At 52.2% G+C, this 25231-nt stretch overlaps 2 protein-coding genes across 2 annotated transcripts in view; one reads left to right on the forward strand and one right to left on the reverse strand.

Annotated features, from left to right (window-relative positions):
* RAF1 (Raf-1 proto-oncogene, serine/threonine kinase) overlaps nt 1–5502 on the forward strand; it is a 72001-nt gene extending 66499 nt beyond the window's left edge. Inside the window, exons 11-17 of the mRNA XM_061128903.1 lie at nt 520–604; nt 1258–1434; nt 2512–2558; nt 3626–3744; nt 3993–4124; nt 4231–4365; nt 4539–5502. Coding sequence (XP_060984886.1) covers nt 520–604; nt 1258–1434; nt 2512–2558; nt 3626–3744; nt 3993–4124; nt 4231–4365; nt 4539–4682 — 839 coding nt within the window. The 3' untranslated portion in view covers nt 4683–5502. The remainder of the gene's footprint in view (nt 1–519; nt 605–1257; nt 1435–2511; nt 2559–3625; nt 3745–3992; nt 4125–4230; nt 4366–4538) is intronic.
* Nucleotides 5410–25231, reverse strand: part of MKRN2 (makorin ring finger protein 2) — a 37921-nt gene continuing 18099 nt past the window's right edge. Inside the window, exons 2-8 of the mRNA XM_061128904.1 lie at nt 23561–23689; nt 22436–22617; nt 21077–21381; nt 19998–20212; nt 17451–17561; nt 6835–6979; nt 5410–6727 (exon numbers count right to left, since the gene is read on the reverse strand). Coding sequence (XP_060984887.1) covers nt 6590–6727; nt 6835–6979; nt 17451–17561; nt 19998–20212; nt 21077–21381; nt 22436–22617; nt 23561–23689 — 1225 coding nt within the window. The 3' untranslated portion in view covers nt 5410–6589. The remainder of the gene's footprint in view (nt 6728–6834; nt 6980–17450; nt 17562–19997; nt 20213–21076; nt 21382–22435; nt 22618–23560; nt 23690–25231) is intronic.

Raw genomic sequence — 25231 nt, forward strand, 5'->3', positions numbered from 1 at the left:
GTCAGGGTGTAGTGAGCGTCAGCAGTCATTGATAGGATTGGTTTCTAATGGGATTGAAGGCAGAGGAGCTTCATTACAATACAGATCTTTGAGTTTGTGCAAGGGAGCATCTGGGCTGTCGCTGGCCTGCTCCTGGGCCCCCCCATCTGGCCCCGGAGGAGACTCAGCATCCGCCGGGCGGTTCACATCTCACCGCTGTCGTCCTCACGGGCCCAGGCTGTGACAGTCACCTCACCACCGGGGACGCCTGGCTTGACAGGAACAGCTGAAGCTAAGCTGGTTCAAGGCCTCTGGGGCAGAATTTGAAGGATAGTGGTATAAAACCTTTTTTTTTTTTTTCCAGCCACTTGAATAATTCAAAAATTGGCATAGTATTTGTTCTATCTGTGTAGGTCTGTGATTTTTTTTTTTTTTTTTGTCTGTGATTTTTGAATAAGGGATTCACTGCCTCTTCCTCAGACAGGTGTACATGAAAAATGAAGTTAAGATCAGCTGCACTGACTATAAACTCATTTGCAGGAGACGTCGCAGTAAAGATTCTGAAGGTCGTGGACCCCACCCCAGAGCAGTTCCAGGCCTTCAGGAACGAGGTGGCTGTCCTCCGGTGAGTGGAGAGTGGACCTCGCAGCCCTGTGGAGGAAGCGGGCTGCGGCGAGACCCGCCTCTGGGGGCGTGCTCCTGTGGGGCTGCCTTTCAAGTGGAAAGGAGTGGAACCTCCTTCCAGCTCCTGTGCTTGTTAGGCCTTGAGAAGAGCCGCTCTGATGGCACCGCCCTTCAGCGTCAGCCTCTGGGCTCACCACCTCAACAGCTCAGGTTCTGTTGCTGGGTTTTAGTTTGACATAGGGAGAAATAGGTTCTGTTTTCACATTTATTTCCAAGAACTCTTTATAACCAAATGGCCTTAATTTGGACTTCAAAACCATCAGCTTATAAATCTTTTTGGAGTCACTATTTAGACTTGTAGGAATAGGCTGAGAGGATGGGCTCCGTGGATGAGGGGTCCTTGTGACCCCTGTGGGGAGTTCGGTGAGTCTCTGCTGCTGGCGGGGGACGTCCTCTCTGCCATCCAGGCCGGCATCGAGGGCCGCTCTGCCAGCCCAGAGCAGCAGCTGTGTGGGAGCAGTCTGCCGTGGGTGCTCTGCGAGCCCAGGGGTTGTACGGCGGTGTCAGTTGCCCACAGGAGGCACTCGGGGGCAGGATGGGTCTCCCTGTCTGCAGAGGCAGAAGCTCCGAGCCTTTTGTTCCTCCCCTCTCCAGCAAAACCCGGCACGTGAACATCCTGCTCTTCATGGGCTACATGACGAAGGAGAACCTGGCCATCGTGACGCAGTGGTGCGAGGGCAGCAGCCTCTACAAGCACCTGCACGTCCAGGAGACCAAGTTCCAGATGTTCCAGCTGATCGACATCGCCCGGCAGACGGCTCAGGGAATGGAGTGAGTGCATGGCTTGACGAGGAGGAGGTCTGGGGCCCGTGCACCAGCTTGTCCCTGAATCAAAACCAAGATTAGGGAAAGCCAAGTCTGTTAAGTGGTTTCCCTGGTATTTTTGCGCAGCTGGAAGTGAACCTGAGGGGTGGACTGAAGGAACGAGAAAGTCGGGTTTCTTGCCTGAGCTGAGTCTACCTGCTTGGGGCTCAGATTCAGGTTCCAGCTGCTGCCCTCAGAGTTCTGCCAGACACCCCAGAACACAGAGTGGGCCGGCGGCTTCTGGGGGGCACCATGCCTCTGAGGTGTAGCCGTCCAGTGTGGTTTACCCACTGGGGGTTTATCAGATGTCACTTTTCCAATAATTTGTTTTCCTTTGAAGTTCCCCGAACTAAAGTTGTGCTTGCAAGGGGTTTATAAAATCTCATGTCGTGTTTGTAAAATTCATATGGAATTTGCATGGTATGTGTTTTCAGAAATGACTACTCGTTTTTTAGAGATGAAATTCACCCTTATAGTTCAGGTGTTTTTTTTGTTTAGCATATTCAGAGTTGTGCAGCCACTTACCACTGTCTAATTGTAGAACATTTTCAAGATTAATGAGATGGACGTGTCGGTCTTGCCTCTTCGCCGTGGCGTTTCTGAGGCGTGTGTGTATGTTGCAGCGTCTCAGTGCTGCAGTCCTTTCTGTGGAAGGACAGCCCGTTGTACAGATACGGTTTTACTTGTGTATCAGCTGATGGACATCTGGGTTGTCAGAATTCCCTTTTGAATAAAACTGATGATAAAAGACGACCCTCCGTTTGTGCTGTAGCCTCACTTTCAGGTCTAAGTCCTAATGGGGAGCACGCTGAACCACTGCAGGACCAGTTCCCGAATGCACTAGGGGGGCCAAAAAGTTCAGTTAGGCTTTTCTGTAAGATGCAACCAAATAAATAACTGAACTAACATTTTGGCCAACCCTCTAACTCCTCATCTAGGAGTCAGGCCTTCCAAGTGGTTTGCTTCTTTGATGTAATTTAAAGGAAGCTGCTTTTTACCAATGTCTCTCAAACTGGTTTTAATAGATTTATTTTCCCTTCACAGCTATTTGCATGCAAAGAACATCATCCACAGAGACATGAAATCCAACAGTATCCTTTGGTGGTGGTTTCATCAGACTGCTCAGTTCTAAGTTTAGAAGACTTTTAAAGTTTACCTCAGCAAAAGTGACTTTGGAAAGAGTTCCACCAAAGTTGAGATACTTGTTTTGGTTATGCTTGAAACAGGCCTAATTTAGAATGCTGTTTATTACTAAATTTAACTTGGGGGAATGGGCCTTTTGTCTCTCATGTTTATTTCTGGTTTGTGGATTATATCAGGTCAGAAAGTAGATGCAAGCCGAAAGTTGTAAGATTTTTAAAATTATTACTTGAATTTGTCTTTCTTGAATGTACAGAAATGGTTTCCTTATAGACTACCGTTGGAATCAACCCTTTTCTAGGCTTTAATGTGCTTTTGCAGAAGGGAAGTGGATAAAAGCAGTCTTCACGCTGTAGGCGTGAGGTAGACAAGGGTGCACCTGCCTCCCCCCCCCCCCCCGCCCCCCGCCAGCCTCTCAGAGGAGTGGGCTTTATAGCCCAGCTTTGCCTCCTGGCCAGTGCGAGGCACAGCAGTTGTGACGGGTTGGAATTTGGGATGTTACCTACTTGGGGCATGTGTCTGAGGCAGGAAATACCTGTTAGTGGTGGGTTTGGAGGCCGACACATCATACCACGAAAGCAGACAGCAGATTCTAAGCAGGTATGAATTACTGGGCACTGGCAGATGGCACACGTCGGCCTTAAACCGCCTGACTACTTTACCCGGGACGGAGGCAAGTTTGGCTGTGATTTTGAAGTCACCATGGTACCTGTTCTCGCGGGAAACGTCTGGAGGCAGATAGCACTCAGGACTGTGGGGTTTCCCTTGGTCATGGGAGGGCGGGGCGCAGGCCGCGGGCCATGCTCACAGTCTTGGGGCCTGAGGCCCTGCAGGCTGTGGGGAGGGCAGGGCTGGCCAGGCCCCTCGCTCTGGTCCCTTGCGCCCCCCCCCCCCCCCCCAAAGCGTTGCAGGTCCAGTGCAGGAAAGGCCGAGAAGGAGGTGCCAGGGAGAACTTGGGGCAGCTTTTCAGGAGGAGCAGGACCATCCTTCTAAACTAGTGTCCTTAACGAGCATTGAGATATATTTCTCCATGAAGGCCTGACGGTGAAAATCGGCGATTTTGGATTGGCCACGGTGAAGTCGCGCTGGAGTGGTTCTCAGCAGGTCGAGCAGCCCACCGGCTCCATCCTGTGGATGGTGAGGCGGCTCGGCGCCCCGGGCGGGTGGGGGGCCGGGTGCGAACGGGCAGCTCCTGGGCTCCCTGGAGGGAGCTGGCGGCACAGCGCGGCGTGGAGCTGGGTTCCCGTCGGGCCCTGAGCTCATGGATGCTGAGCGTGGGAGCCTTTGGGGATGAGCCGCCGCGGGGCTTTCTGAGGACAGTACGGGCACACCCAGCCCCGGGGCAGCCCGGCTCCAGACAGTGACGGGCGCATTTGGTCCCGTAGGCCCCAGAGGTGATCCGGATGCAGGACAACAACCCGTTCAGCTTCCAGTCCGACGTCTACTCCTACGGCATCGTCCTGTACGAGCTCATGACGGGGGAGCTCCCCTACTCCCACATCAACAACCGTGACCAGGTGGGTCCCTGGCGCCCATCCACTGGCTCTGGGAGGGCAGGCCGCCTCCCAGCACAGGGTTGGAGGCGCTGTGCTCACCGCCCTCCCTCCCCCGCTCTCTCCCCAGATCATCTTCATGGTGGGCCGCGGCTACGCCTCCCCAGACCTCAGCAAGCTCTACAAGAACTGCCCCAAAGCCATGAAGAGGCTGGTAGCCGACTGCGTGAAGAAAGTGAAGGAAGAGAGGCCTCTCTTTCCCCAGGTAAGGCTGGCTCTGGGCGCTCGAGTGGGTTAGAGCGGGTCTAGTGATGCGGAGCGGCCGGACGCGTGCCCTGCACACGCCGTGCGTGGGGTGGGAAGGGTTCGAGGCCCGAGGGGAAGCTGCTGCAGGGACACCTGGCGCGCCCCCTGAGACCACCCTGGTGCCTCTTTCAGATCCTCTCTTCCATCGAGCTGCTCCAGCACTCTCTGCCCAAGATCAACCGGAGTGCCTCGGAGCCCTCCTTGCACCGGGCAGCCCACACCGAGGACATCAACGCCTGCACGCTGACCACGTCCCCTCGGCTGCCCGTCTTCTAGTGGCCCCGCGCCTGGGCTGCTGGCGGGAAGGGTGGTTAGCAGGCACCACCATCTGTTCCCTTTCTGTGGGGACGGAGCTGGTCTTCCGAGAAGCTGCTGCTAAGGACCTTCTACACCACTCAACAGGGCCTTAACTTCACGTTGCCTTTTCTGCCCTTTCTGTCCCGGGAGGAGGAAGCCATTCTCCAGCTGCTTTGCCCTGCTCCCCCGGCGGCCCCCGAGCTCATGAGCCAACCTCCTCCAGCCGTACCCGTGGCTGTTGATGGTCACACACTGGGCCCAGCTGTCAGCTGCAGGAGTGTCTTTGGGGCAACAAACATGCTCAGAGGGGAAATGAAGGTGGCAGGCAAACCAGCCGTGACGTGGGACGTGTGGATTCTCTAAGTCAGCTTCTAGGAGGGACTCTATCACAGAAGGACTTCTCTGCAGATACCTGGTGTGGCGGCAAACAGGTAGTTTTGCACATAATGCACCGAACGGCCCAGGGCTGTTGGAACCGCGGCAGCCTGGACGAGCCCGCTTTGGTACTAGGGACTTGACTCGGGGACACGTCCTTTTCCTGACGGGCTCCAGCGCTGGGCTTGGTGACCAGAGGCGCTGGGCCTCCCCGCCCCGGGGAGCAGTCCTCAGCCTGCCGAGTCGTCTTCCAGGAGCGGCCCCCGTGGGGCGGGGCCTGGCCAGCCTTGTCTCTGCATCACATCGTGTGCAAGGAAGCCAGGAACACAGGTTTTCTTGATAATTTGGGTTTAATTTTGTTTTTATGCGCCTGACAAAATACAGTTATTCAATTATGTTATTTTAATAAAATAAATTAAATGTAGGTTTAATGGCTGTTTCCTCCTCTGAAAGTAAATCGTGAGCTCACAGATCGAATTCTGTTTGTTCAGCCTTCCGGAGCAGAACTCCAAAAGCGGGAAATGGGCCAGAGTCTCTGCCAGAGTGAATGGAATCCAGCCTCTGTTCACCCTCCACTAAAGAGATAACTGTAAAGGAATTATGCAAAAAAGCACTCTAAACTCAGGTAAAGAGTAGACTTTCTTCTACCCATACTTTAATACATTTTATAAAATATCTGGTATCTACAGATGTCTATAAAAATAGATAATTCAGGCTTGGAGTGAGTTGGGATTGATAGTATTTTAAGCTCTTAAAATCACAACTGATGAGAAACTTGTATTTGGTTTTTCTCAGGACCACTGCTGGGTCAGAACTAGAAACTGTTCTTAGGTGCTGTTAAATTTGTATGACACTTCAAATCAAAGCCAGTTTACAGAGGAGAGTGCGCACAGGGACCCTTGGGTCACAAGTCGGCAGGTAACAGCCAGGGGCGTGTCCCTGGGGCATCCGGGCAAGGCTGTCATCTGCCTGGTGACCCTCAAACAAACCCTACACGGGGGGCAGTATCTGCTCTGCCCCCTGCTGCTTCAGGAGCCCCCCTCAGAGGAACATCAGCCACAATGCCCTTGCCCTGCCTGGGGGCACTGGAGAAGCCTAAGGCAAGCTGCGTGCCAGGGAAGGAAGGTGTGCGGCACCCACGCTGTTCTGCACCTAGCCAGGTGCTGGGGTGCTCGCCACGCCGGAGCCCTCTGACCCCCAAAGGGGTCTCCCCTCAGCGTGCCTGCTGCTGCGGGGGCGCCACACGCTGGCTGTCCGTGGAGCCCGAGCCACAGACAGGGCCAGGCCGGGTCCCCTACAATAGCAACTAGAGACGCAGAACCCCATCTACTGCTAGGTTATTTTATATCCTTCACTCTTCCCACGGCTGTAATAACGAGTGGCTGAGACCCAGAGGAGTGCAGCCCCACCGACTCCGGCCCCCGCCGCCCCGGGCCACCCTGGATGCAGCTCGGCGCCCCCGGCGGCAGGAGGCTTGGCCGCAGAGCCCCCGAGGAGGGCGCGGCGGCTCTTCAGGTCTCGGACGGCTCCACCCCGGACAGGTGCATGAAGAGGTCCCCGAGCTCCGTCATGTCCACGTCGTCAGTGCTGGGGGCGTGCCGGCTCTCTCTGCTTTCAATGAAATCCCAGAGCCGCACGGAGTTAAAGAACTGCAAAGACAGCCAGCAGACACACCTGGTTACTGCTAAGAGCAACACGCAAGCAGAGTGGCTGAGATTGTTGGCTCCCCTGGGGCCAGTGCCCACAAAGTCCTCACCCGCACGGTGCCTTCGGAGCTGAGCTGTTTCCGTGGTTTCTCAGGCTCTGCCAGCCGCCCGTCAGGGTAAGCGTGACGGTAAAGGCATTTGCCTCCAAATGGACAGGTCCCTTTGCCTTGCTCAAAGTATTTACAAGCTTTTTTCCTGAAAACAGAAGAGGATAATGTCAAAACCTGGGTGTAGATGAACCACTCCTCGCCATCTCTGCCGGAGCAGGGTCAGCCTCCCATCAGAGGTGGTGACAGGGAGGCTGAGAGATGCTGGAAGCCGATCTCCACGCTGGACGGTGGTGCACCACGGTGCGGAGTCTCAACGCACACGGGGAGCCCTGGTGGCCTCCGGGGCAGCAGGCCTGACCACACCTCCGGCCCAGCTGATTCGTCTCCACCCGGAGTCCCAGCACTGGCTCCACCCGGGCAAGCTCCCCGTCCTCCCGGCCAGCAGTGATGTCAAGGTGACCACAGGAGCCTGGACCTCGGCCGCTGCCTTACGGGTCTCATTCCAATTTTCCCTTGGTCCCACCCTCCAGAGCAGGGCTTCTTCACTCTGTGCCACAGACCCCTGCTCAGAACAGTGTTTGTCTACAAAACGTAGTCTGAAAGTTAAACTTGCCCCCGTCTTCAGTTTCTAGCTACAGATCTCTCTCAAAAATCCCTGCTCCTGAAACTCAAAACCAGACAATTCACATTCCTTGCGAAAATGAAATCTGGCTTATATGTGGTCCAAAGTTATCCCAAGATGAAGAGGTGCCCAAGAAGCCGCAAGGTGTCTGGAGAAGATGGAAAGACGCAGGCCGACCCCAGCAGACAGATGCAGAGGATGAGGACAGCTGGAGCCCAGCTCCCCACAGGTCTGACCCACATGGGAGACGGGCCGTGGAGGCCGGCAGAGGGCTGTGGCCCCTGTTCCCGAGCTTCTGAGGGTTCTTACTGGGGTCTCTGGGACACTGGCTTTTTACTTGTCAGGTTCTAGACACTGTCCTCGAGTCCCCACCCCAGGATGATTTTTCCCCAGCCCTATCTGGCCACCAAGGACCGCTGTCTACAGAGCACCCCCCCGGGCGACCCTCCTCTCGCTTCACGCACTGCCGAAGCATTTGGGGCGCCCCTCGGGGGCGGCCCCTGGTGTGCTGGGTGAGGAGGGCGGAACCTGGGGAGCCGGTAGGGACAGGGCCGTGACCACTGTGCCCTGCCGTCCTTTTCCTAAAGACCCCGGTCAGGCTGAGGCTGTGTCTGGGTTGCTGTAAACCCCACATTTCCCACATTTCTTTAACCCGAGGGACTGCTCCCCAGACCAGATGTGCACCCCTACCATTCCACCTGCCCCCGCGACCCCTCACACACAGGGCTCGAGGTGCCTACCCCATTCTGCTCTTCTGACATTGTCACCAGGAAACCTGTGTCATACCTGTCCTTAACTTCCCATCAGGTTTCTTAGCCAGCTCTCCCACACTGGCGTTTAGCTTGAAGGGGCTGGGCCCACAGCTCAATTTGTGCAGTGCACAGAAACACTGCAACAGAAAGCAAGGCCCTGAAGCCCAACGGCTACACCAGGGTTTTCTCAGCCAGCTGCAGCAGAGCTTTCGACAGGCGGGACCCCTCTGCCCGGCTGCTCCTGCCCTCTGGGGGACACACGGGACACCACAGGAAGTAAAAAAACAGTAAAACAAGATCTCAAGCCTTTAGTAACTTAAAGGAACTAGTTTTGCTCTTAGTACCATTTCTGCAGATAAACTAGAAATACAGATATGATAAAAAGACCTGAAGGCGCTAAAGAATGAACAAAAGCAGCGTTTTTCAAGGGATTATAGACACCTAGAAGAATGGAATGGTAAGAGGTTGAGTTACCTTTTTAAGAAATAATAGTGCTCAACCTAGAGCAGGTCCCAGTCAAATACCTCGGCAAGGGGGCTAAAACTCAGTGGAAAAGCCATGTCTTTGTGGCTTGAAGAAGGTAAAGACAATGTTGGTGGAAATCCACTATTGGAGGTAAGGAAAGATTTGTCATTGGCTCTTTGTCATTCCCCACCATTCTGGGTGCTAACAATATAAAATGATACACGTAAGAATCAGTAAAAAGTGACCCTTCTTAACAAGAAAAGACACAAGAGGCTAACTTCAAGATAACAAGCATTTCAAAGCAGCTGCTGCTTAAAGACGTTCAAGAAGATGAACAGAGAGAGGGAAAGACGGGGTGGGGGGAGAAAAAGAACCTGAGTGGGCAGTATAAAAAAGTTTATCACTTACAAAAAAAATATGTTATCAGTTCCTAACAGTAATACTTACATGTGAGAATAAAAGCCTCTAGCATTTTCGGTCTGTGTCACAATATTTAGCCCTTAATTGGAAGACGGTCTGAGATTATTTTCTGTTTTATAAATTTCCCTGAGCCGAGTTATATGGCCTCTGAGGATAAGATCTAACAGGTAACGGTGTAAGTTCCTGTTGACTTAGGAAGACCATGCTGACCTCCTGCAGTAATTCTGAGGTCAGACACTGGAAGCTGTTCAGTGTGTGCTGAGTAATATTCTAAAATTGATGCTAATGCAGACAAAACATATATGATCTATGTGCTAAAAGCCAGGTAAAAAGTTCTGGACTACCTGTTAGAGTTACTTGCACCATGGCCTTCCACTGGTTTGAATATGATTAGCTGAATATCATTTGAATATGAAGTTTGTAAATTATCCAAATGCCTGGCTTCTATTACAAGTCTGCCTGCCTCTTGATACTGCCAGTGTTCCTCCAAACTTCAGGAGGCTTTATTTGCTAGCAGAAGAGCACCTTACTTGGTTAAGTGAGTAATATCCCACATAGAGCACTGTCTGCTATGTCATAAGTACCCAGCAGACAGTTCTGTCTTCTCACCTTTAAAATGGAAGCTAACCACTTTGGGATGATACAGGTTTACATTATCCATACTACCAAAAGTTTTCCATTTCCATAAATCGCTTCACATGTTCTACACATGTGAACACAATGGCCCCCTTATTTCTGTTGGAGAAAGTTAAATACTCATTCTTTTGCTTTGCATTAGCAATTAAATATTTTTCATGTAAGATAAAATATTACTTTACTGTTTTGTCTTACACTTTACGTTAAAAACCTATTAGGTAGACTGGGCAACTCTGCTTAATTAGTTGATTGAAATAGCGCTAGTAAGATCCTAAAGTATGTGTTGGTTGGTTGGTTTAGTTGCTAAGTTGCATCTGACTCTTCCGACCCCACAGCCCGCCAGGCTCTTCTGTCCAGGGATTCTCCGGGCAAGAATACTGGAGTGGGTAACCATGCCCCTCTCCAGGGGATCTTCCTGACCCATGGATTGAACCTGGGTCTCCTGCATTGCAGGCAGATTCTGTACCAACTGAGCTACAAGGGAAGACCAATATTTAACATATTGAGAAAGAAAAATGGAAAAGACAGAGAAAAGTTTTGAGAAGAAAGCATGGTATAAAATACAATGACACTTCAGAGAAGCAAGTCACATAGACTGCTGATGTCAAGATAGTTCCGTGATTAGCATAAAATTGGTAGCTTAAACGTAACCAACTGATGTATTTCAATAAAGATGTTTCAAGAGACACCTCAAGTACATTAACTTTCGCACACAGGACTCCCATCAGGTCCTGGAGAAAAATATCCTAGGGACCTACAGCAAAACAGAACAAAGTCGTGAGTCACCTTTTACTAATTCTTCAACACCCTCGGTCATTCAGGATGGGATCACGGTCTATACAGACCCAGGAGGGCCATGCCTACAACTCAAGCAAGCCGAGTGAACCCAAAGCTCAGAGCGCCCTGTGGGCTGTAAGGAGTACTGGAAAGTCCTCCGGTCTGCAAGGGTCCTGGTGGTGGGTTCCCTTCCTCTTCCCAGAGTGGCCCCCCGCCGCCACGGCAGATCACCGTGCACCCGTATACACAGCTCCCCAGAAAGACCTCACCCCAGTTCTGTGAAGGGCCAGCGGGAAGCAGGCACGAAACACCAGCCCCTGCGCGCTCCTCCAGCCCAGCTCCCCCGCCGCCTGGAACACGCCGGGCGCCAGGCTCCGGAGGAGATGCAGGCCCGCTGCCGCCTTGGGGACGTCTCCTGTCACCACACCGTGCTACCCCGGTCACGGGCCCTTCTGAGTCACACGGCCAGAGGGCCGAGAGTGACACGTGCCGCAGAGCAGTGTCTGGGGCAGGCCATCAGGGCTCGGGAGGTGGGGTCCTGTACAGAAGGGGCTGCTCAGCCACAAAGCAAGGAGGAAGCGAGGCCTTTTCCAGCAGCCTGGACAGCCCTGGACTTGGCATACAGGGTGAAAGACCTTAGATGCAGGCATTCTGGAAAATACATACGCTGTTGGTCATAGGTGGGCTCTAAAACACAAGACAACTGAGCCCGCGGCACAAACAACTGGCCGCCAGGCCCACGGCACAGCCTGAGCGCCGCCGACGAAAACATGCTGCCGGCACGGCGGGCGGGAGGGCCTGATGACGTGAACACACGCATGCAGAGCAGATGGTCCAGAAAGACACTGTCCAGCACGGCCAAGTCTAGACCCCACTCTGCAATAAACTAAGGCACTAAGTGAAACAAAAATATATGTGTATGTGCATACACACACACACACACGCATATTTATGTGCATACATAAGTCAATCAAGTGGCTGGACACCCAGGAGAAACAACACAGAAAAGGAACCCTATTCCAAAGGAAACCACAAACTGAAGGTAAAAGCAAGGCCAGCGACACTCCCCGAGGGCTCTGGCGCCCGGCTGTGTCCCACCCCTGAAGCCTGAGTAGTCTTGGGTCCCGACGCTGGACACGGAGGGAGCTACAGGAGCTGGTCAGGATGAGCCCGCCCACGACAGCGCTGGGCCCCGCACGGCGGGGACCACATTCTGCAGAGCCGGGAGGGCCCAAGGTCGGCGCACCCTCCAGTCAGCAAGGGCTCCGAAAAGGCACCGCGTCTGCCAGCGTCCTGGGGCCAGACTTCTTCCCGCTCTCCATGAGAAGCCCCTCCCTGCCGGGACAGCACCCTCAGCCCAGCGGTTTTCCAGCGGTTGAGATCTGCCTGCTGGGGCGTGAGGCCAACGGGGAGGCGGGAAGGAGACGCAAGTCCCTGGCTGTGTCCTCTGGCACACCCCACTCTCACCTAGCACCCGGACCTTCTCTAGCCTCTCGCTGCTCTAGCAACCAGAACAGAAAATGCAGGAATGCTGCCGTCTTGTGTCTGTACCAACAACTTAAAATACGGTGTGTTCGGGCCCCTTTACACAGATTTGGGGAATGTAAATACCGCCTGTCTTTGAGCTCTGTTCCTGCGTTTTGTCTTAAGTCTTTGTGACCGCATGCATTATTGCCCACCTGTCTTCCCTGTGCATTGAATTTTGTACGCAAGATCTGAGTGGGTTTCCATTTCCTTCTCCAGTATACACTCCCGATCCCTGGACTGCACTGGTGTTTGCCGCACTGGAAGCAGCTTTTTTACCGCTCAGCACTTTGCACGCGTGCTCAGCTGTCGCAGCCGTGTCAGAATCTTCTCGACCGTAGGACTCCTGCCCGCCAGACTCCTCTGTCTGTGGGATTCTCCAGGCAAGAATACTGGACTGGCTTGCCATGCCCTCCTCTGGGGGATCTTCCCCACCCAGGGACCGAACGTGCGTCTCCTGTATCTCCTGTATCGGCAGGTGTTATTTTTACTAACAGTGCCACCTGGGAACCCCCGGGCCACCAGGCGGACCGTAAGAGACGCGATCCGGGAGACAAGGAAGCCCCGCCGCGCGAGACGGCTGGACTGTCCTGGAGGCGTCGCGCTAAGTGAGGTCAGATAGGGAAGACTCACACACATGCCGGGCTCTCAGGGCCAAAGTCACACAAACAGAAACGGAGGAGAAACTGGCTGCCAGGAACTGAGTGCTGAAAAACAGGAGAGGTGGTGAAAGGCGACAAACCCTCACCCACAGGACGAGTGAGCGTTTAACGTAGAACAGTGAGTGTGCGGAGCACACTGCAGCGCACAATGGCGACTGCTGCTCAGACAGCGGACTCTGCACATGGACGTCACCAAAGCCAGACTCATTACACTCCTTGCAACCAGAGATGGAGACGCTAAACACAGTCAGCAAAAACAGGACCAGGAGCTGACTGTGGCTCAGACCATGAACCTATTGCCAAATTCAGACCTAACTTGAAGAAAGTAGAGGAAACCATTAGAACATTCAGGTATGTCCTAAATCAAATCCCTTACGATTATACAGTGTAAATGATAAACAGATTCAAGGGATTATATCTGATAGACAGAGTGCCTGAAGAACTATGGATGGAGGTTTGGGACACTGTACAGGAGGCAGGGATCAAGACCATCCCCCAAAATAAGAAATGCCAAAAGGCAAATGGCTGTCTGAGGAGGCCTTACAAATAGCTGAGACAAGAAGAGAAGCTAAAGGCAAAGGAGAAAAGGAAAGATATTCCCATCTGAATGCAGAGTTCCAAAGAATAGCCAGGAGAGATAAGAAAGCCTTTCTCAGTGATCAGTGCAAAGAAATGATCAGAAGAAAACAATAGAATTGGGAAAGACTAGAGATCTCTTCAAGAAAATTAGAGATACCAAGGGAACATTTCATGCAAAGATGGGCTCAATAAAGGACAGAAATGGTATGGACCTAACAGAAGCAGAAGATATTAAGAAGAGGTGGCAGGAATACACAGAAGAACTGTACAAAAAAGATCTTCACGATCCAGATAATCACGATGGTGTGATCACTCAACTAGAGCCAAACATCCTGAAATGTGAAGTCAAATGGGCCTTAGGAAGCATCACTACGAACAAAGCTAGTGGAGGTGATGGAATTCCAGTTGAGCTATTTCAAATCCTAAAAGATGCTGCTGTGAACGTGCTGTACTCCATATGCCAGCAAATTTGGAAAACTCAGCAGTGGCCACAGGACTGGAAGAGGTCAGTTTTCATTCCAGTCCCAAAGAAAGGCCATGCCAAAGAATGCTCAAACTACCGCACAATTGCACTCATCTCACACGCTAGTTAAAGTTAATGCTCAAAATTCTCCAAGCCAGGCTTCAGCAATACGTGAACTGTGAGCTACCAGATGTTCAAGCTGGTTTTAGAAAAGGCAGAGGAAGCAGAGATCAAATTGCCAACATCTCTTGGATCGTAGGAAAAAACAAATGAATTCCAGAAAACCATCTACTTCTGCTTCACTGACTACCTTAAAGCTTTTTTACTGTGGAGATCACTACAAACTGTGGAAAATTCTGAAAGAGATGGGAATACCAGACCACCTGACCTGCCTCTTGAGAAACCTGTATGCAGGTCAAAAACAGAACTGGACATGGAACAACAGACTGGTTCCAAATTGGGAAGAACGTCAAGGCTGTATACTGTCACCCTGCTTATTTAACTTACATGCAGAGTACACTGTGAAAAATGCCAGGCTGGATGAATCATAAGCTTGTCGGCAGAAATATCAATAATTTGATATTATGCAGATGATACCACCCTACTAGCAGAAAGTGAAGAGGAACTAAAGAGTCTCTTGATGAGGGTAAAAAGAGGACAGTGGAAAAACTGGCTTAAAACTCAACATCAAAAAACTAAGATCATGGCTTCCAGTCCCATTACCTCAGGGCAAACAGATGCAGAAAAAATGGAAATGGTGACAGACTTTATTTTCCTGTCTCCAAAAATCACTCCAGATTGTGACTGTAATCAAGAAATTAAAAGACACTTCTTGCTCCTTGAAAGAAAAACTATAACAAACCTAAACAGTCTATTAAAAAGCAGAGACATCACTTTACCAACAAAGGTCTGTATACTCAAAGCTGTGATTTTTCCAGTAGTCATGGACGGATGTGGGAGTTGGACCATAAAGAAGGCTGAGCACCAAAGAGCTGATGCTTTCGAACTGTGCTGGAGAAGACTCTTAAGGGTCCCTTGGACAGCAAAGAGTTCCTACTAGTCAATCCTAAAGGAAATCATTATTTCCCTATTCACTGGAAGGACTGATGCTGAAGCTGAACCTCCAATGATTTGGCCACCTGATGTGAAGAACTGACGCACTGGAAATGACCCTGATGCTGGGAAAGACTGAAGGCAGGAGAAGGGGACAACAGAGGATGAGATGGTTCGATGTTATCAGCGACTCAATGGACGTGAACTTGAGCAAGCTTCAGACAGTGATGATCAGGGAAGCCTGCCCGGCATGCTGTAGTACATGGTGTTGCAAAGAGCTGGAGACAACTTAGTGACTGAACAACCAACTGCAGCTGCCGATTACACCTCAGTCAGGCTGAGTTTTAAAAGTTGTATCTCCACTTGTGTAGCCTTATGTATGTAAACATAATGCATATGTATTTCATCTGCAGCACAAAGATGCTAATCAAGAGGCAACTGCATGCATTTCATGTATGGCAGCAGGAGTATTAACTGCCTGAAAAATTAGGAATACATTGTAATCCCAAGGAAAAAAAAACCAGTGAAGAAAAAAGACAACCTAAAAGATGTCAGTTAAAATGGAATTCTAAAAAAAAATTTCAGAGGAGCTCTCAGTTGTGAACAGTAGCGGTGTCCTCCAACAGAGGAGGAGATCAGCGCTCAAACAGGCAGGCCTGCTCTGGTGGCGGTGTGCGTGCATTTCAGCCATCACGGGCCACGTCTGAATGGGTTAATTCCCTGCAACCCTCACGTCCAGCTGGACGAGATCAGCAGACAGGTGATGGAGTCATGAGGCGGGCCCTCAGCAAGGGGAGCGGCGCTCCTGCAGGGGGACCCCGCGAGCTCCTTCACCCTCCCAGCACATGAAGACACGGTCGGGGTGTGGCCCTCACCAGAACCTGATCGTGCGGCTCGCTGATCTCAGACTTCCCGGCCTCCAGAACTGCAACAGTAAACACACCTGTTGTTTTTAAGTCTCCCGGTCTGTGCTGTTTTGTTACAGCATCCGAAACAGGCTGAGAAGCCATGTCCAGTGAGATGCATCGTGGGCACATCCTCATCCCCGGTTTCCGGGACCCGGACCTCCTCTGGAGGGATCTTGAGAGGGGCTCGTCCTGGGTTAATGGGGGGGGCGTCTCACAAGAGAGCCTCACAGGAGCCAGAAGGGGGAGAAGCAGGGGAGGAGGCGGAGGCAGAGGGGTGCAACCACCCGAAGTCGTGAGAAGGGTCTGGGACCAAGTCTCCTTCGGAGCCCCGGGCAGGCAAGCCTGCCACACCTGGCTCTGGGCTTCCAGCCTGCAAACGGTGGAGCGCTGTCTGCTGTCTCCAGCCACACAGTCTGGGTAACGTTCCAGTGCTCCAGCAGCCATGGAAACAAACCCCCACGCTTCTGGAAACCGTCACTGGTGCCCCCGCAACACGGTTCAGATTCCATCCTCACGACACAGACCGCATGAAGCACAGCCAGCTCTTCAGTTCAGTCCAGACCACCAGACAACACACGAGCGCGGTCAGGACCGACCGTCTGGACTCTCCTCTCCAGTCTGCCAGCGACAGCCCACTGGTGCATCCATCGGTCAGTCGGCGGCGCTGTGTTGCCTCGCTTCCCAGTGCTGAATCCTCAACAGATTTCACAAAAACTGGTAGAAACTGGCCAACACGGACAGACGCGCAGCCACAAACTGGAGAGTGGTGACGCTGGAAGTGAGAGTGAAACCTGACTTCTCAGCTCTCCACCGTCTGCAGTGCACCGGCAAACTCATCCTGATTCTCCCCAACAGATGGGGAGTCCAGATCTGTTCCAGAAACCTCCACGCCTCCCGGCCCGGCCCCCCTGCTGTATCTCGCCTGGCTTGTTGTAACAGGCTGACTGGTCTCCCCATTTCCCCTGTCTTCTCTTTCAATATATTCGCAGTGGTTCAGTCACAGTGATCCCTTCAAAATATACATCAGGTCATGTCACTCCTCTGGTCAAAATCCTACAACGGCTGCCCACCTCAACCAGAATAAAAGTGGGGTCTACCCAGTGCCCCCAGCCCCACACGATGTGGCCCACCCTCCCTTCTCACCCACCTCCGCCCTGCTGCTCCCAGCACGGCAGACACGCTCTGGCTGCAGTCTTTCTCTGCAGTGGCCGGCCCCTCCCTCGGATGTCCTTCTCAACCACATGGACATGGTCACTGCCTCACCTCCTCGAGGTCTCTGCTTGCTTTGCTGAGGTTCTGCAGGCTCCAACACGGATGCCGCAAGCCCCTCATTTCCTGTCCCCATTCCCAGGATTACTTCTCTCCTTAGTCCCACCGTCTAATAAATCCTTTCTTGTTTACCTCATTTGTTTACTTCATTTAGTGCAATGTGAACAGTGCGTGGGCTGGGCTGTCTGTCATTTGTTTACAGCCGTATCCCCAGCAACTAGAACAAGTCTGTCATATAGATCCTCACCGCCATCCTCACTGTCTCGTGCTGAATCAATCATCCGGCATGACAGGTCTACCTCAGCATTACAAGCAGGATTTCAGGGGCACACCGCTCAGCTAAGAACCGAAATGCAAGCCCACTTCACCCCGGCTGTGCTCATCTCCGCGCCCTCAGAGCCCGGCCCGCTGCCTGAGAGAGAGCAGACACCGAGTGGCCTGAGGCCCCCACAGGGCGGCCGCACACACCGCGGTCACAGCACTTACCCCATCCCTTGTTTGAAAGCTTCAATCAGCTCGTTCTTTTTGTTCTGATCTTCTACCCAGTACACACTTGGAATTACAAACTCTGATATCACGCGGCACTCCGGACAAGACCTGCAACGAGAAGCGGGTTAGGGAGGGAGAGACTCAGTCACAAACCCTGTGCCCACTCCACCACCAAACCTCGTGTGCAAGTGTGTGACCAGCCCGGTGCCACTCACCTCTGAATTCTAAAAAGCACAGACACACTCCTCTAAGCCTAATTTACAGTTAAAACATGTTCAACAGTAAAAGAACAGCCTAATTTTAAAATGGGGAAAGGATTTGAGTAGGCATTTCTCCACAATGGCCAATAAGCACAGAAAACGATGTTTAGTACCATTGGTTATCAGGGAAATGCAAATTAAAACCATACTAAGGTATCACTTCACACCTGCTAGGATGGCTAACATCAGAAATCAAAAGACAATTTCAAAATAAGTGTGGGCAAGAATGTGGAGAAACTGGAATCCTCCTACGTTGCTGAAAGTGAAAGTCGCTCAGTCATGTCCGACTCTCTGTGACCCCATGGACTATACAGTCCCTGGAATTCTCCAGGCCAGAATACTGGAGTGGGCAGCCTTTCCATTCTCCAGAGCATCGTCCCAACCCAGGGATCGAACCCAGGTCTCCCGCACTGCAGGCAGATTCTTTACCAGCTGAGCCACAAGGGAAGCCCAAGAATACTGGGGTGGGTAGCCTATCCCTTCTCCAGTGGATCTTCCCGACCCAGGGATTGAACTGGGGTCTCCTGCATTGCAGGCGATTCTTTACCAACTGAGCTATCAGGAAAGACCCTGGGGATGTAGAATGGTTCACCCACTTTTTTAACAGACTAAGAGCTTTGGGGCATTTTATTTGGCTGTGTTGGTCTTAGCTGCGGCACACGGACTCTGGTGGCGCATGGGGTGGGGAGCCGTGGGGTGTTCCGAGGCATATGGGATCTCAGCTCCCTGAGGAGGGACTGAACCCGCATCCCTTGCACTGCAAGGGGGGTTGTTCACCACGGGATCACCAGGGACGTCCCTGGTTCAGCCACTTTGGATAGCAGTCTGGCAGGTCCTCAAAACGTTAAACACAGAGTTTCCATATGCTCAGCAACTGCACTCCTAAGTGTATACCCAGAAGTACTGAAAATAAGCAGGCAAACAAATACACAAATATTCACAAGCACACCAGCTAAACAACCCAAAAGATGAAAACAACCCAGATGTTCATCAACTGATGAACACATAAACAAAATGTGGTCTAGGCATATAATGGAATGTTACTCAGTCACTACAGGGAACAGTATGTTGATTCATGCTACAATATAGGTGACCTCTGAAAACATGCTGAGTTAAGAAGCCAAGGAGAAAGGCCTGCTTATTGTATGATTCCACTTCATGTGTCCAGAACAAGCAATCTCAAAGAGACACTGATTTACTGACTGAAATCAGCCCTGAACGTTCACTGGAAGGACTGATGCTGAAGCTCCAGTACTCTGGCCCCCTGATGCAATGAATGGACTCACTGGAAAAGACCCTGATGCTGGGAAAGAGCAAAGGCAGGAGAAGGGGACGATGAGGATGAGACGGCTGGATGGCACCACCGACTCAAAGGACATGAGTCCGACTAAGTTCTGGGAAATGGTGAAGGACAGGGAAGCCTGGCGCGCTGCCGTCCATGGAGTTGCCAAGAGGCGGACACAACTGAGCGACTGAACAACAAAGTAGCTGCCAGGGGCTGGAAGGAGGAGTAGGCAGTGACTCAAAGCAGAGATTTTGTTTTTAAGATGATGAAAATGTCCTAAAATTAGACTGTACTGACAGCTGAACTGCTCTGAAAATAATAAAAACCCTCTGAACTGTATGTTTTATCTCAGCAAAGCTGCTACCTCCCCACACAGATGTGTGCCTTCAGGCAAGTCACCCGACCTTGCCACGCCGAGTTTCCCTACACAAAACGAGGGCGATGGTCACGGGGTCACTGAGAGAATGACGACTTAACGTGTGACGTTCTCACGCTACACAACATGTGGTGACTCCTCACTGACAGTGAGCTCTTCTCCCTCCCCGCCAAGGAAGTTAAGACTCCCATGTTGTTACATGTGAGTTCTCTCTCAGTAAGGCTTGGGGACAAAGCCCTCTGCTGGCTCACTGAGGAACTTCCAGTATCAGACGCCATGTGAGATGTGTTACATGCACTACTTCATTTAGGGTTCAAATGACCCCTATTTAACAGATGGGAAAAAAATCGGCAACTGTCCTAAGAGGGGACCACCAATGACTGTGAGCCCCGGAGTCCAGTGGGCCTTCTCGCACAGGGGTGCCTGCTGAGGGTCCCCCCGACACCTCAGATGCCTGCAGGAACTGACACCCACATTTAAAAGAAGGCATCTGGGTTCAGGGGTTCTGCAACCTGCTCAAGGCCCTGCAGCCTGGAGGACAAGGGAAGGCTTCAGAGCGGATGGAAGAAGGTCCCGGGTCAAACCTCCTCCCAGCGTCTACAGCTCACCCCGGCTGCACTTACTTGATGATGGGGTTCTCAAACTGCTTGGCGCACCGCCACTGCCGGATGCAGGACAAGCAGTACGTGTGGTTGCAGCTGGAAAGGATCCCGAACCTCCGCTCCGAGGCCGACGCCTTCTCCAGGATCACCTCCATGCAGATGCTGCAGACTTTGTCCTGGCTCGCCTGGAAGGCGAAGGCCTTCTCCATCTCATGTTCAAATGTTGACATGCAAACCTGAGGTACGGGGGAGGGGGGAAGCCTGAGGTCCGGGAGCGGGGAGAGGCGCGAGCCGGGAGCAGCTGGCGCCCACGCGGCCCAGCTCGGACGGGGGACTGAGGCTGCCGAGGCAGGGCCTGCCTCCGGGACACGATGCGCTCTCAGGTCGCCACTGGCTCGGCCCCTGCCCGCCACACTGCTCCAGGGTCACCTCCAATCTAAACCCGAGGTCAGAGGCCCGAGAAGGTTACAGGGCCAACGTGGGGTCACAGAGGTTGCCAGGAAGGGGACCCTGGTCTCCTGGCCCCTTGGGCACTGCCCTTCCCCACACCAACACCAGACGTGGTGAACATTTCTCAACCTAAAATGTCGGGCTGACAGGCCAGGGGCAGGGGTCAGCAGCATCACTTCCTCCCAGGAGAAGCAGTTACTGGACGCAGCCCTCCACTCAGGAAGCAGGTGAACATGTCCCGGTGCGGCACCACGTACCAGGCACCAGAGTCAACGTGAAGGGTGTGCAGCCTAGGCCCTGGCACAGTGGACGCACACAGGAGTGAACCCACGTGACACCGGGCACCGCGTCCTTGGGGAGGAGGGCAGCCCTAATCGGTGTTCACCGCCACACCCCCTGGAGACGGCGGGGGTGCAGACCACCCCACAGCCTGTGCTGAGCAGAGGCCTCCGTAAGACACTGGAGCCTCCGGCCCTGCCCGGTCCATTCCAGCACCAGGCTCCTCAAACTCTCCGGGGCTCGGTCTGGCTGCCCAGGCCCAGGATGCAGGTATTACTGGCAGAAAGACGTGGACAGAGCTGCCAAGGATTTCGTGACTTGGTGCGCTTCCCGCTCCTTCAGACGCGATCATGCAAAGCCGGGCACTGTACCTTCTCGTGAGCTTTCCTCTGCTCTGGGTCGAAGGGGTGCAGGACGCGTAATCTACAGATCTCGCACACGTCCCCGTGCAGGTAGACACACGCGTCCCCAAAGCGGCACTCCCCGGCGGCCGCGTAGGGGCACAGCTGCTGCCCGCCGCTGTAGGAGCTGCTGGCCTCCAGGTCGTCCAGGCCGCTCCTGATGGCGTCCAGGTAGGAGTGTGGCTTCAGCTCGGGGCTGCTCTGCACATCACTACAGCCCCCGGGACTACTCCCCACGCCCGGGCAGGTCTTGTCTTCAGCCATGCCGGAGAGATCTGAAGAGAAGATACAGCACACAGACCCGTGAACACGGGCCCAGCCTTTCTGGGAAGCCATCAGTCAAAACCTGACAAATTAACCCTGACTTTGGGAATGTATGGAAAAAAACAAAAGGCCAGAGGAGAAAAATGATCAGAGTGATATTACTTAGAATTGTAATAAAAACCAAAAAGCCATAATTGGCAACATAGGGAAATAGCAAAGCAGACAGTGATATATTTATATAAAAGAATGTGAAAGTTGCTTTTTAAAAACGGCAAGTATTGAAATGTCAACATATGGACCAGTTACACTTAAAAAAAAAGAAGAAAAAGTCAAATGGAATCCGGAATGATGTCAACGGAATTACAGAGACTGCCTTTTCACCAGTCACTTTACGGTGAGGAGACTAAAGATCTGGGGCAGACTGCTGGCTGCTTAGCCACCATCCACCTGTCACACAGGAGCTGCCGTCGCCCCAGCACACGCTCCTAACCTCCTCAGAGCGGGTATCTATGGGATGGACCTGCTGTTTGCTTGGTAGGGTATCTGCCTATCTTATGCTGAACAATTTCCAGAAGTAGAAACTCCTTCACCTGGTGAGAACCAGCCAATAAAAACAACTACAATTTGTAGTCTCCGACCCAGGCAAACCCTGTTCCAGGGCACAGACCACTCCCCAAACCCCAACGGGCTGTTTTATTTCTGAAAGTGCAACTGGCTCAGCGTGAGAACTAAGACCATGAACTGACACAGACGAGAAACAGTGAAACATGCGCTTCATCGAAAAGCGGAGCTTTGCGATGAGCAGCCTGTGGCCTCTCAGAGCTGGGCCAGCACCCCACGCGGTGACAGCACGCGGTGCCAACAGCGTCCCTTTCGGGCTCTGCCCGCAGACCCGGGCTCTGCCCCACCTCGGGCACGAGGCCAGGCGTGTGGCCAGAGCGCCCTGCAGCCAAAGGAGGCCACTCTCAGGCTGGCTCTGGGTAGGCGGTGAGGAGCCCCCTGGCAGGGAAGACCTAGAACACAGGGTGCTGCTCAGAGGGGGGACGGAGGGCCGTGCTCACTCACTTCGGTCTCTCAGCACCAACGTCCTCTTTTCACGTTTCCCGGGCTCATGTAGGTTAGTTCTCACGATTGATGCGGTGAGTTCAGAAGGAGGGCGAGGGCTGTGGAAACCCGGGGAGGGCACCCCGTGGGGCACGCTGCCCATGGCCCCACCAGCCGCAGCAGAGGGCCTCGTGTGATCATACCTGCACAGAACGCACGGCAGAGGCATCAGGACACCCCACACGCACAGCCTCCCGCCCGCCCCAGACCCGCAGCGTCTCCCCTTCTGCTCCATCTGAGGACGTGGACAGGGAGACAAACTTCTCCTGTATTTTAATCGATAAAACTCTTATCAATTAGTAAGAACTGCCTGGCCACTCAGAGTGGGTGGTCCACTGCTGTCTATTACTCCCACTAAGTGCCCGTGTGGAACTTGAGTGGGACGGACGTGCTGCCCAGACCACACGGAGCCTGACCTGCCAGGAGATGCTGGCTGTTTCCTGGACTCCTGGGGGCGCCCACTGGAGGGAGGAGAGCAGGGTGGGCCAAGTGTCTGCGTCCAGGGAGCAGAGGGAGGGACAGGGGGCGCGCCACGGTCCCGGAAGCAGAGCAGCCGCTCACTGTGACCGCACAGGGAAGGCTTTGAAATGTGCTCCTGTCCAAAAGGTACAGAACTTGCCTACAGATGTCGGTTACAAACGAAGATTCTATGCGCACATAAATGTCTCTGCATGGGCACTCACAACAAAAAGCTGGAAGCTACTCAAGTCTCTAAAAGTAGCTAATATAGGAACAGTTAAATGACGGTACATCAACATTATGGACAATTATAATATTACAGTTAGTGCATAACAGTAGCAGCACTGGGAAGAGCTTATGACATGTTATTAAACAAAAAAAGGCAAGACGTAAAATCTTGGGTATACTGTGAATGCAAATTTGTAATTACAGACTCATAAGAATGGGCCTTAAAGTGACTTGTGGAAAATTATAGTTGTTTTTAGGGCACTAAGTTTGAGGTTTCCAAATTATTTTTGCATACTCCTTTTGAAGTTCTCCCCTCATCAAGACCCAAGCTGCAGATGTAGGGTTTAGAGCCCCGCGCGCAGCCGGCTCAGGGGACAGCCGGCGCAGACGCGCTCTTGCCTGCAACGCGTCCCGTAGGCGCAGCAGCCCTTCTGGTAGTATCTGCAGACGGTGGACGGCTTGCTGTTGGCCAGGTCGTGCGAGAACAGGCACTGGCTTCCTTCCCGACACACGCCGTGCATGAAGTACCTGGGGAGAGAGCAGAGGCGCGGGCTCTCAGGAGCGTGTGCTTCACTCTCTGAAGCCGCCGCGTTCCTGGGCCAAGTGCACGCACACCCTCCTCAAACTGCGTGCCAAGTGGGCGCTGGGGACCCATGCATCCTTGACTAGAAGACACCGTGATCTTAGACACATCACAGCTACTTCTGTGGCAGCGTTTCCAGAAGAAAAACGATCCCATGTATTTCTACCTGACAATACATCCTCTTGATTTAAGATATATTACACACGCAAAATGTGAGCCTCCTAACTGAAGAACTGCTCTGTTCTCAGAGTTAAAGGGTCTGCTTGTACTAAGTCAGAGATCTGGGCTCAAGCCCCAGCGGTATCAGCTGTCAGCACGTCACAAAACCAGCTTTGGTGGGCCCCGCTACCTTCACCTGTAAGACAAAACTTTACTACCTACCCTACTAACCCATGGTGAGGACCAAACAAGACAGCGTAGCACCAAGACATTTACAAATAAGAACGTTCCACTAAGTTGTCCAATCCTAGCTCTGAAGGAACCACAGGGAGGCATTCTAGCTCTGTCCAGCCAGAGCAGAGAGACCTCACTGAATACTCAAGAGCGAACTGGAGCAGGATGTGCTTTGGCATTAAGGGTAAACACGTTCTCAAATAAAGAGATTTTAGATCTTCCTCAATAATGTTTAGAAAAAGAGAGAAAAGCTTCAAAATGAGCTAGATGATAGTAAATAACTTACTGGCAGTTAAACTTTAGCATTCTGTGAGGGAGGACAATAAAATCTAAATGCTCAAAAACACTGGATATACCAAAAAGCAGGAAAATGTGACCCACAATCAGGAGAAAAATCAGTCACAGTAACAGGAATGGCAGGTGATAGACTCAGGAGACAAGGACTTTAATTATAGCTATTACAGGTTATGTTCAATATGCTGAAGGTTTTAAGAGAAACACAAAAATAACACGAGGAGAACTGGACAATATAACAAAGAACCAAATGGAACTTCTACAATATATGTACCAAATGAAAGCTATAATATATGAAATGACAATCACACTGTGACAGCAAATTAGCACTACCTAAGAAAATCACAGAAAACTTGAAGACACAGCAACAGAAACTGACGCACAAGAAAAGAGACTTTTGCTTCCAGCCAGGAGGCACATGCAACTTGTCCTTCCACTGTGAAAAACTAGGAAACAGAACAAAACATGTCAAACAACTGCTTTCATACCTGGACAAAAGGCAACACCAGACTGGCCCTTGAAGAGAAGGCAAACAAAGGCGCCAAGCCCGGTTTTCTGCCGTGAGGCATATCTGGGCCTTGGAGCAGGGAGGACAACCCCAAGCAGAGCCCCGCTGTCTTGCTGAGATGAAGAGACAGCAACTGCAGTTCAAGGACGCAGAGGGAGGCTCTTTTAAAAGCCTATAAGTAGAACTGCACGGGCACAGTGACTGACTTTTGATAAAGGCGTCAAGGTAATTCAACAAATGATGTTGGACCCATACATACATGAAAAAAACAAAAACACTATGTCTGCTGATG

This window comes from Dama dama, chromosome 24, assembly GCF_033118175.1.
Source record: "Dama dama isolate Ldn47 chromosome 24, ASM3311817v1, whole genome shotgun sequence".
Taxonomy (NCBI): Eukaryota; Metazoa; Chordata; class Mammalia; order Artiodactyla; family Cervidae; genus Dama; species Dama dama.